Raw genomic sequence first — 13,995 nt, forward strand, 5'->3', positions numbered from 1 at the left:
GTCTGTGCATACCAGTGGAACACAAAACCCAGAGGGGGTCAGCAAACGTGAATTCTTATTTTTAGCACCTGAATCAGCCTGTCACCTGGAAACGTCTGTCAGTCAGCCCCTCCTGATGAGGTTCTGAGGTGCAGAAGAGGAAAACGCTAAGGGTGCTGTGAGATCGCATGACTTCAATTATATTTTAAATACAACTTAAGAACTACCAGTTTTGTTTCAGAGTCTTTGGGTACAGAATAAACTCTAGAATAATGATGGTCTATTTGTTGTAGTCTGCCACAAATGTCAGATTAAGTTGATTCCAATGATCCGCACACCTTCTTGCAGCAGTGGTGAGCGTCCCTGGTGCTAAGCGACCACAGGTGGGAGGACCACAGGCAGCAGGGACAGGGGGTGAGGTGACGGGCAGGTGCATTGTACAGCTATCTGTCTGTTCTGCAGAACCTGGTCTGCCGACCCCCTCTCAGGTTTCCATGGGCTCCTTTGACCACATGGTGATATTATAATAAAGTACTCCTTCCTTTTCCTGTAATGCCTGCTACTCTCCGCGGGCACGCTCCTGCCATCCTCAGGCAAACACCCTCACTTCGGGCATGGGGTTAGAATCACTACTTTCATTTCAAACCTGTGGTCACTTCTGTGACGTTCTACACCTCAGTTCTCTGAGTTGGGGTTCTGTTGCATAATATGGGCACAGTTATAACTTGCCTCAGTAAATAGTTGAGCTTCTGTGATGTCCTTTAAGATGGAAATGAATGAGATCACATGGAAATGTATAAAATTCTAAACCAATGTAAAATGTGCTTAGACGCTGATAGGCAAGGATAATAACAACTTAGTGGATGTCTCTCCCAGTCACATCACTGGTATTTTCAATATGTTAAGCCCGGAGAGTGACTTCTGGGAGATCCATGCACCTGGCAGATCAGCAGAGGGTCCCTGCTGGGCTCGGCCCCGAGTGGACACCTCCTGGGGCACTGCTGTCCCCGTTCTATTTTCTCCAGGGCACGGTCAGGATTTGGGGAAAGAATAATTTGCATGCTTACAGACAGAACTCAATGCCCTGACACTTGCTGGAGGGATGAACAGAGTGACAGGTTATGGGAGAAAGGGAGGAACGGCCCAACTGTGGGTCATGCGTGTGGATGGAGCGGATGGCCCGTGGAGGCCACAAGTGGAGGTGCGGCTGCTCTGGACTAGGACCAGTGGCACCACTGATTATTCATTCCCCCAAATTTCACTGGCACTCTGGAACCATCGGTGTGCAAACGCCCCACTTGACTCCCGCACACGGATGGTCAGTATCTGCATTACCAAGTCAAGCGGCCTTGGTGTCTTCATCACTCTGGGGCTTGGGAGGGAACTCCGGCTGTCCTGGGTGACGGACGGTGTGGGTTCCTCAGACGTAAACTCCTAACGCCACCTTGTGAGTACTGCCCCCGGGGCTCCTGGTGCACGGCCCCAGGGGAGTCTGGCTGAGGAGGGATGGCAGGGTCTCTGCCCACTGTGGGGGGACGTGAGTTCACTGCCGGAGGACAGCTCAAGGATGGGTACAGGGGATGCTGCGGAGTGCTCGTCATGGGGGCCGGCGGGAGGGGTGGGGGGGGACTGGGTAACACAAGGATCAAGTTCCTGACTCTGAAACTACCGGATCCCTGCTCACCATTAAAACACGGCTTGTTTGTTTGCTTGTTTTCTTTTGCGTGGTTTGCTTTAAATGTACACAATCAAGGTGGGAATCACAAACTTTCAAAATGTCAGCTCACGTCAGTGGCCATGCGCCCAGGGCTCCCGAGCCCCCAGAGCTGCGAAGACTGCCTGGGTGAGGCTGTCCTCGGGGAATACGGTCATTCCTAGTGCAACCGTGTGACTTTGCGCCCGGGGGGAGGCCCGCCGCCTGCCTGCTGGGGTGGCGGCTAGGCTGGCATCCGGGCTGTCCCCCTTCTGAAGTCCCACAGGACAGCCTTCGGGTAACACGGGTGACTGCTGGCTCGCGCGCCTCCCGTCCCTGACGTCCCTCCCGCACAGCAGCGCTGTCTCCATCTCGGCTCTGTTCCCAGGGGTCCCTGGAGAGCCCGACCGTCTCTGCGTCAGGCAGAGCAGAGACATGCGTGCAGTGACCAGACCGCGGCGGGTGCCCCCGCCCCACGTCCTGTGTGGCATCCCCAACGCAGTCGCCATGGAATTTAACTGCACCAGGCAACAAAGACACGGTTCGCGTTGGTGAGGAGTAAGCGCGGGCTGCCATTTAAAGTCTGTACCGTGCGTCCTGCGCGCCGCGGGTAACGACTAACTGGAGGTATTGGGAGAAGTCACGTGGCTTTGCTCGTCACTCTGCGCACTGGGCACAGGAGGGGTGACACAGGGATCCCACCTCGGTCTGGGGCCCCCTGCCCTGCTCACGGGTTGTGGTGAAGAACTCTGTGAGGCAGGGCCAGGCGCCAAGACGCGGATCCCGGGGGCGGAAGCTTCACGTGGGTCAGCGGCCGCTTGCGGGGGGCGAGGCCAGAGAGCTCTGGCATGCAGCGGACCCCTAAACAGCACCGGGGTGCACGGCGTGGGCTCACTTCCATGTGGATTGTTTCCCATAAATACAGTGAGGTATCGTGAATGCATTTTCTCTGCCCTAAAACCGTGTGTCGTCCATGGGTCAACCCTACACCCACGCTGAGCTGGTGGGACCAGATACACACAGCCATGCGGGTGTTAAGAGCCCTGTTTTCAGGTTCATATTAATAGCCTATTTCCCAAATGGTTGTCCCTGCTCGTACTTCGGAAAGTAGTCAAATTTATCAGCAACCTATCTTCAGACAACATTATAAAGCCCATGCTTTTGTACTGGTAAAACTAATCCATGCTGTCCCTCCGCCCTGCAAAAGTCCTATTGCCTACGAAAGTTTAGTGAACAAGACACTCCCTATAATGATTTCCACACATGCACACACATTCCCACAAACATGCTCCTGGCAGAACCCACTGCCTTACTGCGGACCACACCGGCTACGCTAGTGGATTTAAGATGAGCTGACGGGGAAACCACCCAAGGAAATAACCAAAGGTCTGTTTTTTCTAAAGGTCTTGAAAACTGATGGCCACAAATGTAATTTTCGCAACTCAGACCCTGAGGGCGGCCATGACGGACCCGGGTCTGGACAGGGAAGACAGGAAGCCGCTCTTACGTTTGGAGGTCTGCCAGTGGCCTGGGTCCGATGGGCTTGAGCAGGGGCTCCGGCCGCATGGCCGCCGTCGGGGACGTCTTGGGGCTGGAGTCAGACTCTGCGCTCTCCTCGTCGCCCATGGCTTTGATGTAGCTCCCGCTTCGCATTCTCCTGCAGGGGATCTCCTCGTCCTTGGCACCCGTGGGGTACCCTGCCCACTCGTCTTGAGGCACCTAGGGGAGAACAGACACACGCATGCATCAGGCATCACCGAGAAGCCCGGGGCTCTTCGGGAAGACAGACACTCTGTGGTTCCTGGAAGACACGCTCCTTACGGCCGTTTAACATTTGAAGTGAGGAGCGTTAAGATGGAGGCTTGCTGGCTCTGTCATTCAAATCCTAAAAGGACATTCATGTCCAATTATTGTTTTTTCCCCATTATAAAAGTGATAGATAAACATGGAAAAAGTGACAAAATGTGAGGAATGTCGGAGGAAAAAAACCACTTGTAATCTCAGCACCTAGAAAACAACACTGCTTACATTTTAGATTTATTTCCTTCTGGTATAAAAGTTAATTAAAATGGTCCTTGAGAAGACTGGGGGTGGGGAGAAGAGTTCTCGGGGATGGGGGATAGGAGAGCAGCAGAAGGGAGAAGGGGACAGCAGAAGGGAGGACGGGGCTGTGTCCCGGGGCTTCACCCCTGGGGCAGCGGGTACAGGAGCGGGGGAGGCTGGAGGTCGAGGGGTGTCCATGGGCAGAACCCTTGCACTCCATCGCAGACCCAACAGGCCACATGCTGCTGTGCCCAGCAGGCCCCACACGCACCGAGGTGCAGGCTCTGGGTCAGGTTCCCAGCCTGAGGGCAGCTGGGCCCTCAGACCAGGAAGCAGGTCGGCACCTTGGTATTCGCCCACCATACCCAGAACCCGAGCTCCTCATTCAACAACCAGCAAAAGTCACGGGACTAGCATAGAGCTTGCTGCCCAGTGTTCCCGCTCCGTGCCGCCCAGGGTCGGGCGTTCCTCAGCTTTGCAGGCCCCCGGGAGGCTCGGGAGGACCTCGACCCCTTCGGTCAAAGTCACATTTACAAAAGCAGAACCACAGAGCAGGCAGCATCCGGGTGTGGAGAGCCCACCAGGTGTGTGGCCCCGGTCACCCCCAGTGCCGAGGCGAAGGGCCCACACGACATGTTCCTCACGCTGTAGGTGGGGGAGAAAGAAAAGGACAGAATCTCGCATTGAAAATGTCTTCAGGGTTGGCCCGCTCCTGTTGCAGGGTGTTTGGATGCTTACGCATATTCTGTAGAGCACCCCATGGGAATCCTCCGTCCTTCCACTTGGTCAGGCGCCCCGCCAGGTTCCGCACGCCATCTGCACCTTTTACTCCTCTCCTTCAAGCACGTGACCGTAGCACGGCTCTGGCAGACGGACGACATCCACGTGGTGGCCCGGCACCTCTGCGGTCCTTGTGAACTCTGCCCTTCCAGCCAAGACACATGTGGGGTGTGGCAGGCACGGGCGTCTACGCCCTCGGAAGCCCTGCAGCCCCAGTGGGGCTGGCGTGCATGGATCCTGTCTACACTCTCCCGAGCGGGTCCACACAAGCTCCTGGAACCACAGCAGGACCGTGTGGTGTAGCCGACCCAGAGGCTGTGATGAGGGGTGGGTCTTGAGGGACAGAAGCTACCAGACTGTCACTGAGCTCTGATGGCGAGTCGCTGCGTGGCGGGGGACTCACGCAGGCCAGTCCTCTCGGCTGCAGAACAGCGGTTGGCTGGGGAGCATCTGCGGCCTTTCCAGCGGGGCGTCGCTGAGCTCCTTGCAGCCTGGCACCCTGTGCGGGAGCAGGCAGGAATGAGGCCACGTCCACAGAGCAGGATATCCGAAGACCCCGGCCTGTTCACGGCCTCTGGCCCCATGACGTGGCTTCTGGGAAGGTGTCCTGAGACCGTCAGATGCGGTGCCAGGGGCTGGTGAATTAAGCTTTACGGTCAAGGAGGAAACTCGGGCAGGGTCCTATAGGAGGCAACTTCAATACTTATCACAGTCACAAAATGGGTGCTGCTCAGCCCCCAAAAATAATCGCGCAGAAGAATACGTATTTAGCCATGGAAAGAGGTTCAGGGGGGAGAAGGCAATTTTTAAAGTGCCGTCTGCACTCCATTTTTTATACTTTAAAAATAGACATGCCTGCATTATGCACAGAAACGCAGCTGGGAGGATGTGGAGCGGGGTCATCGCTGGGAGGGTGATTACGGGCTCCCCGGTCAGTTCTCCTCGTACTTCTGTTTTCTGAATTTTCCACCTGGAGCCTACAGCACGATTGTGAAAGATAATAAACTTATTTTTAATTTAAGAAAAAATCAGTTCTCAATGACAATACTTCTCAGTAGAGGAGACCTGAGATGGATCGTGATTTAATTGGGGCAAGAGACACAAGCGCAGAGGGGAAAGCGGGGGGTCAGCGGAAGCTGTGGACAGAGGGGGGCCTGGAGGGGCTTCCTGGAGGCAGGGCCTGGGGTTCTAACTCGCTCGGATTGGCCCACGGGCAGGCGCACACGGGCAGGGCTCCCGGCCCCCGAGGCGCCAAGGAAAGCAGCTCCGGGGAGGAGCCGCGAGGCCAGCCGGGGACAGATGGAGAAGGGCCGTATGCCACAAAGACACATTCCTGTTGGCAGCTTTACGAAATTTCTGTGAATTAAGAACGTTTGCATAAAAGAAACAAAGTCAGCAGCCGGTGAATTAACTAACAAATGAGACTAGCTTGTAGTTTTCTGTTTCTGATTTTGGAGCAAATTCACAGTCTCTGACAGAAGAAATTTCAATAGAGAGTGTAAACCAGAGTCAAACCCCGATTCCAAAGCATATGCCACCACACCAGCCAAAGAACTGAAGAGCCACACGGAGATGCCACCAGGCCTCGGTCGGTAGATCTTTGCGGGGCATCACGGTGTTAACACCCTGCCGCGGACATGATGCCCTGGTTACAATGGCGCTTTCACCGCCGAATCGCGGGGAACCCTCGGCCGCTGCTGTGGGTCCGCCGGGACCCCTTTCACACGCCTCGTGCAGAGACAACAAACGAGCTGCTTGGTTAAAGAGGACAGACATGACCCGTGAGCACAGGAAATTGGGAAACGCGGAGCCCTGTTGTGCACCAGGAAGCTCGGCGCCCTTCACGCCGCGCTTGTACCCGGAGGCTGGCCTTGGCCGCGTGCGGAAGAGCACGCAGCTCCCTGGCTGACTGCGCACTGCCCGGTGAAGGCGCCGGCCTGCTGGTTCCGATTGCTTCCCACCGTGTCCGTTCGGAAGTGCTTCCTACGTTGGGCGCCGGACGAGATGCTGACTTCGAGGCAGCAGCGTAAAGCTGGGAGAAAACCGCAGGGTCGCCAGGATGTCCCTGCGGGCCTAGACCACAGGCCGGGTGAGGACGACCGAGAGGAGAAAGGGGCCGAGGGGGGCCTGCGGTTTGAGGGGCAGTGGGGATGGTGCGGCCGCGGGTCAGGGGCCACGGAGCCAGGGAGCCACGTTCCCGCCGGTGAGGCAGGTGCACCTGTCATGTCACCCCGCCCCCACCCCCGGGGCTGGTAGGCGCCTCCCGCCCTGGTGTAGCGAGAACTCCCTGAGCTCAGCCGCCATCAGCCCTCAGCCAGCATGACATTCATTAAAAGTTTGACCTTAGATGCTTTGTCCGCAGAGGGAGAAAACAGGAAAACAAGAGCTGTTTCAGAGAATAAAATGCATCCTAATTTTCTTTCAATCCTGTCCGTTGTCTGCTCCGACCTCCTTAAACACATGAAAAGCCTTCCTCTGACATGTGCTCTGCACAAACCGAAGGTGAGGTGACAAGCTGCTCTCCTGCTCAGTCCACAGCTACCTCGCTCCCCATGAGAAAGAAGGCGAATAGAACTCAGAAGCATTGCTTCCTCACTCCATGTCTTTTCAATCTAATTCTTTAGGAGCCACAGACAAATTCCTCTTCTTCCCCATCTTGTGGCCATAACTAATAGCCGGACTTGTGAAATCTTCATATTTCTGCAGATTTAAAGCAGTTGGCACAGGAAGACGTGCGTGTGGGCTGGACATGGGTCCGAGATGTCCCAGGACAACCGGCCTGGGGGGACAGGAGCATCACTTGTGAGGTCACGGCCATAACTCTTTGCCCGGTGCCCCTCGGTGACAGCGGGGGATGGCGGCACAGCCACTGAACTGCCTCCCGGCTCACCTCTGCCTTCGTGCGTGTGTGGGTCTGTCCACTGAGACACGGCTCCTCGCGGGCCCCGTCCGCCTCGCCACCCTCCCATGCATGTGCGTCGGGACTGCATGTCCCGGGCTCTGGAGCTCACGCTTTGCCGGGGGCAGCCCTCCGCCCCCCACTGGAGCTGCCCTCACCGTGTGCAGCCCTGGCGCGCTGGGGAGGCTCTGGGAGGGAAGGTCTCGCAGGGGGAGCTGAGGAGAAGGATGGACCCATGCACAACACGGGGGAGCCCCACGGCTGGGGGCCCCACTGCCACGGACAAGGCACTGTGAAGCCAGCCCAGAGGGAACCAGACCGTGGGACACCGTTCCCCCCAAAACTGGTTCCTCAACAAACAACACACATGCACAAAATTCAAGGAAAGAGAGAAAAGAGAGGAGGAACCGGTCGATGGGCTTTTAAGAGCCGGATGAACCCATTTCCATGCAGGTCCCTTATCTGGATCCAGATCCACACAAACTGTTAAAAATAAATTATGAGCAACCAGGAAAGTTGAATGTTGACCAAACCTGGGAAACCACTGCAGGATTATGATTATTCTTAATGTCTGAGGAAGGTTTTGCAGTGATGTTTCCAAGGAAAGAGCCCTTGACGTCCAGGGTGCATCTTTTAGAGGTAAACCCCGAAGTGCTTACTTGGACGCTGGATTTCCGCCCACATAAGCCACGTGGGAGGTGGGTGAGGTGTGGAGGGGACCAGACCGCCAGGAGCTGAGCCTTCCTGAAAGGGGTGCTGAGTGTGTGCAGTCTTTCTAGTACATGCTTGCCTTTACAGGAGTTCAGATCCTCCATAACTAAAACAAATTAAGAACAGCGGTTGGAGGACAGACACAAGCATGTGTGGTCACGGGGAGAATGGACAGGAGAAGCTCTGGGACGCCCAGCAGCGTGGGGGACATGTGACAGAAGCTGCATCCTGGAAAGGGGCAGGTTCTGCAGGCAGCCCCCCAGGGGCCAAAATACCACAGGGGTAGCTTCCTCGAGAAGCGTCCAGGCACAAGCAGAGAAGAGCAAGAGTTTGCTTCTCCAAGCAGGACCTGGGCGCACCCTGAATCTATTTGTCATGTTCCTTTAGGTGGGGACCGGTAAACATTTTATATTTCTGTAGAATTAGGGCTTGCTGACTACAAGCAACATTTACATCTCTCCCATTGCCATAAAGAGAATATTTCACCCAGCTACCCATTTGTCCCTTGGAGTAACTCTGCTGTGAAAGCAATTTGGGTAGCGTTTCCCTTCCAGACAGAACCGCTGGCTTCTGGACAATGTACCAGGATGATCCCTGGAGCTTGGCGACCGCCCGCCTCCTGGAAAGGGTCACAGCTGTTGGTGCCGGGAATCGACCGCCTGACAACTCGGCGAGCATTGAAAAGCATCACTCACGCTTGGGCACCTACGAGGGACTGTGAAGTAGAGCACAAATTCTATAGATATCGAAGAAAACCTTCACGCTTGTCAGCTTTGCTAACAGCTCTGGGAGCTCCTAGAAGTCCTAGCAGAGGCGTCCGCGAACGAGGCGGGAGCTTCCCCGGCATGCTCAGCCATGGCGTGGAGGGCAGGCAGAGGCGCGGGGTCACAGGAAGTCACCCCGCAGTACGCTGCGCCCGCCATCCGCCCGCCTCCATTCGTTCCTGCCCTTGGTGGAGTCGGTGAACCCCACCCGGTGGGGACAGGTACGTGCCGCTCCCTAGCCACGCTCTGCGGTCTCTTAAAGCCTTCGAGCCGCTCCTCTCGGGTCTGGCCAGAGAGATCCTGCAGCCTGTGGGCCACCTCCAAGCGAGGGCTCTCCACCTGGGGTGGCTGTAGCTACATCCTCCGGCCCTGGAGGCACGCAGGAACGGCCCACCGTGCTTAGGGCCGTGGACTAAAGGGGACCGGGGGTGCTCAGAGGCCCTCCTGGAGCAGGCCAGCCCACTGCCCGTGACACTTGGCTGCCAAGACCCCTTACCTGCAGGTAGTGGCATGGCCTCAGGGACGGCTTGACCTCCTGGTGGACCAGGGGCTTATCTAAGTTCAGGGAGCTCTTGCGGTAGGCCTCCTTCGCCTGGCTCACGGTCAGCGTGGACCAGGAGCTCCGTTTCATGTACTTGGTGTCGGGCGTCATGGTCAAGCCCTCACAGGCCGAGCACTTGACGTCACTGTTACTCTTGGACGTCTTCAGGGACAGATCCCCGAAGGGGCCCGGGAGCACCTCGGGGTAGCAGTGGGAGATGTGGTCCATGTGGTGCCTGTTGGCCACACTGGACGTGCGGCAGGTGCTGTCGCTGTCCAGGTTGTCGTCGGAGCTCCACCAGCTGCTCGCGCCCGACCTGTGCTTGCCCTCAGGCTTCCGCTCCTTGCTTTTACTCCGTTTGCCGTGCTTGGGGGGGTGGCCGTGGTGGTGGTCCTCCAGCCGGCTGTCGCCCTTGGTGCCGTTGACGCTGCCCTTGGAAGCGCCCTCCAGGGAGTGGGACTTGGTGAAGAGCTTCTGGACGGAGTGCACGAGGTGCCGGATCCTCCCCGGGCTCTCGTTGCGCTGCTCTGAAGCCGTGGAGGTCCTCTGGTACTGCAGCGTGTGGAAACCATCCCGATGCAGAGGAAGCTGCTTCTCAAACTGGTCCAGAAGGTTGGCGGGGATGCGGTTGGCCCTGGTGCTGGTGTGGGACGCGGCACAGTCGTCTCTCGTGTCGTAGTGGGAGCTGTAGTGCATCCTGGGGAAGGTGCTGCTGGACATGTGCTCGCCCAGCACCATGGGCATCATCATGCACTCGGAGTGGACGGAGCTCCCGGGGGAGCAGCGGCGGTGGTCCATGGGGCAGCTCTCCACGGGGCTGAGCAGGTAGGACTGCCTCGCCTCCTGCCCATGGTGCAGGTGCTCGTGCTCGCAGTCTTCGGGGGCCGCCAAGCCACACGTGTGGCCTGAACACAGCTGCGCCTGAGTCCGGCCCCCGGGTAGCCCCTTCATGTTCCTAGGAGCGGGGGAGTATCTTCCTTCGTTGAAGTGCTGTGTCGGGGACCATGAGTACTGCTGGTCTGTTGAGAGAGCACAGAAAGCCATTTAAGACGAGGTGGGGCTACCAACCAAACCCTTACTTATGTGTGAGACACCCCACGCGGGAATTATTTTAGCCGGTGATCAGGGGTCATTTTGGGGCATTTGAGTGGGTACGTATTTTTTTTTATATACCACATTAACTGCTCTGAAGTATGAGCCTATTAAGAAGCATAGACTCTGATATTCCCAAATGTTGTTCTACAAGTACAAACACAGATTGTGGAGTCGATTCGATTCATCGGGTCTCAGGACAGCAAGACTTTGTGGTATTCAACAAATACACAGTTTGCAGGGAAAATGAGTTACATTTCAATCAGATTGGAGTAGCGCAGCCCCAGTTAAGAAGTTTACAAAGTAACATCTCCTGTTTACTTAGTAACATTCCTCGGGATGCCAATGTGCTACACGGCAACATATTAATCCCGAAGGAGTCCAAAGCCGCTGCTCGCCTCCCAGCAAGAAAGGAGGTGGCTTTCTTGAGGCCATCTGGCTGTCAAGACGAGGACTAAACCAGGACGTCCTGGCCTTTCATTACAGATACTTGCTTTTGAACAGTAAGATTTTACGCAATATTGTGCACAGATACATCGTTAGGGGAAACCCTCTCGGAGGGCGCTGGGTTCTTGCTAGGGAGGCGGCTGAGTGCAGTGTGAGATGCTGACACCCAGACACGGGCTTGTTGGGGTTCAGGCCCCAGTTCTGCCACCACGTGGTGTGCGACTCCAAGGGTCGGGCAGGCGGGCCCGCTGCGCTCGCTGGGCTCTGTATGTGACGGGGAGGCAGGACACTGGCTCAGCACCAGGCAGGGCTCCCGGACGACCACGACCACACTCGCAAGCGTTCTTCCTTGTCTTTGCCATTATTATGGTAATTATCACCCTTTCAAACTGCCTTGGGTCAGCATCTGCAAAGTTCTGGGTTTATTAAACCCAAGTGATTGGACTCCAGGATTCCTTACAGAAACCCCTGGCTTCACCCCTGTTTCCTGCTGACTCACGTTTTCTGTTTCAGACCCAATTCAGAGCTTGCTTCCAAAGGTCGCCGAGCAGATGCAGGGAATAGAGACTCTGTTACACTATACGACATACATCTATGCATATCTTGTATATAATATGCATATTATACATACGGGAAGTAAAGACTCTATTATAGTAATATGCATATATTATGCATGTATATATAATATGCATATGTGGTACATAATATGCATATAACCTATGCAGGGAATTCAAACTCTACTATAATATATAATGTGCATAGATAATATGTATATGTAATGAATCTATCCATATGCAATAAATGTGTATAATGTATACATGACATATGTAAGAAACACACTCTATGACAGTATATAATATGCATAAATAGTATGTATATATAATGCATATATTCATATATGATATACACAAATAGCATATAATATGCATATTATTTACACAGGAAATACAGACTCTGGTCTATAATGTGCCTATACAGTGTATATGATGTATCTATCCATATATGTATATAATGTGTATGTAATACATGCAGGAAATGCAGACTCTATTGCAGTACATGATGTCCACGTATAGTATGTATATATAATGTGTATATCCATATGATGTGCACATATACTATACAATACGCATATAATACATGTAGGAAACACAGATGCGGAAGCCGACTCCCACAGGAAACAGGTGGGAGAACCATGAAAATGAGCACCCAGGAAAGAGCCTATCGGGTGGGCCCAGCTAGCATCTGAGGGCTCCAGCCTCTTCCCCAGGCTGGAACTGCACAGACAGCACTCTGTTCCTGGAAAATGGAGACCAGCTAGCTCCCCGGATGGACCGGGGCTGCGTCCCACTCCACAGCCCACACCACCTTCCCACAAGGACCACTGAGGCTGCTGAGTCTTGACACTGGACCCCGGGGTGTCCTGGAAGGGCTTGGCAGGTGCCGGGAAGCATGGAGGCAGAGCTACCGGTGTTCCCAATGGCTCTGCCCTCCCAGGCCCTGCACATGCTCCCACCTTCTTCTCTGCCCCCCCTCCTTCACCCCAGGCCCCTGCCCTGGCTGAGACCGAGTCCTCGCCCCAGCAGGAACTACATTCCTTCCCCGCACCCCCGCACACCCCAGCCAGTTCCTCCCTGCTCAAAGGCTCACCAGCTTACCGCGGAGTCCTCATTCCTCAGCCTGCATCCAAGGCTGCCCCTGGGATGGCTAGTTCAGTGATGACTGTGTACCAGCTCAGAGCACATGCTCATCGCCATGTGCTGACCCGGTGAGCAGGCCAGGCCCTGACCCCAGCCCCTACTGCACACATCCTAGTTCCCGGTGAAGCGAGCTGCTTTAACCAAATGGAACAACCCCTGTTTCTAATAATTGCTCTGTGGGCTCCTTCCCAGGCAGCATTTATTCTGCAGGACCCCACTCCAAGGCAATCCAGCCTCAGTTCAGGCAACGCCAGGAGAGAGAGCGTCCACTGGGCACTGTCCTGGAGGCTGGGGTCCAGGCAGGCTGTGAGTCGGACTCACAAGGCCCCTGTGCACCCCTTCCTCAGCAAGGAAGCTGTCTGCTGCCCCTTGCTCCCGCACTGGCCTCTTCCCCCCTCAGTTCAGGCCAGTTAACCAGCCCCACCCACCTGCCCTCCATCCCCCTCACCTGAGAGCTGTTACCTGCCCTGTGGGGTCAGGGACACTTGGAGCTCAGAGGGCCACCCACCCTGGACCCCATAGCCGACTCCAAATGCACACCTAGGGCGATCGTGGGAAACAGGAAAGAAACCCAGGAGACACCAGGCTTCTCCCAGATTATTTCTAACCAACTCTCGTGGTGATCGACATAAGGAAACATCATCTCCTGCCAAACACCTGCCAAATGACTGGTCCAAGACATGGGTTCAAAAGGTCTCCCTTGCAGGCTCCGGACTGCCACCTGTCCAGGCCAGCTCACACACTGACATAGCTTACAAGGTATGGGAACAATCTCACTGATCCCTGAGGTGTTAGGGGCAGGACTTGTCCCCCCGGGAGCAAAGGACAGCGGCAGAGACTGTGGACTCTGAGCACGGGTGGGGCTGTCTCCTTCTAAGGGCAGCACAGAGACCACTCCTGCATGTCCTCACAATGAACAGCCTCCACCGCAGGGACCCTTATCTCCAAAGACAGCCTAACTTCACTAGTGTGTGGGGCTCCCCCCTGAGAGCTCCCCGGTGCCTTCCTTCCTCCACAGCCAAATTATAACTAGAGCACTTTAATATATTAGGAGGGGATATTTTAGATTATATTATATTTTAATATAATTAAAAGCAAGTTTTCAAAGGAAATTCAATATCCAGCTGATAAATAGCAAAACTATGTGCTGTAATCTAGACTTTACAGCAGCATAAAGTTGTCACCCTATTATCTTTTGCTTTATTTTTGCATTAACATGTAATTTAATACAATTCTAATCTTATCCATATTAAAAAGCAAGACCATTATTGCTCCACTCACGTATCCTATTTCTGCCTAATGTTTAGCCTAGAAGCTACATTATGAATGTGGTTACATAAAAGAACAGT

At 54.9% G+C, this 13,995-nt stretch overlaps 1 protein-coding gene across 1 annotated transcript in view; it reads right to left on the reverse strand.

Annotated features, from left to right (window-relative positions):
• Window positions 1-13,995, reverse strand: part of DLGAP2 (DLG associated protein 2) — a 188,484-nt gene that overhangs the window by 104,751 nt on the left and 69,738 nt on the right. The window contains exons 4-5 of the mRNA XM_035003849.1: window positions 9,366-10,429; window positions 3,180-3,391 (exon numbers count right to left, since the gene is read on the reverse strand). Coding sequence (XP_034859740.1) covers window positions 3,180-3,391; window positions 9,366-10,429 — 1,276 coding nt within the window. The remainder of the gene's footprint in view (window positions 1-3,179; window positions 3,392-9,365; window positions 10,430-13,995) is intronic.

This window comes from Mirounga leonina, unplaced genomic scaffold (assembly GCF_011800145.1).
Source record: "Mirounga leonina isolate KUSES-001 unplaced genomic scaffold, KU_Mleo_1.0 Mir_128, whole genome shotgun sequence".
Lineage (NCBI taxonomy): Eukaryota > Metazoa > Chordata > Mammalia > Carnivora > Phocidae > Mirounga > Mirounga leonina.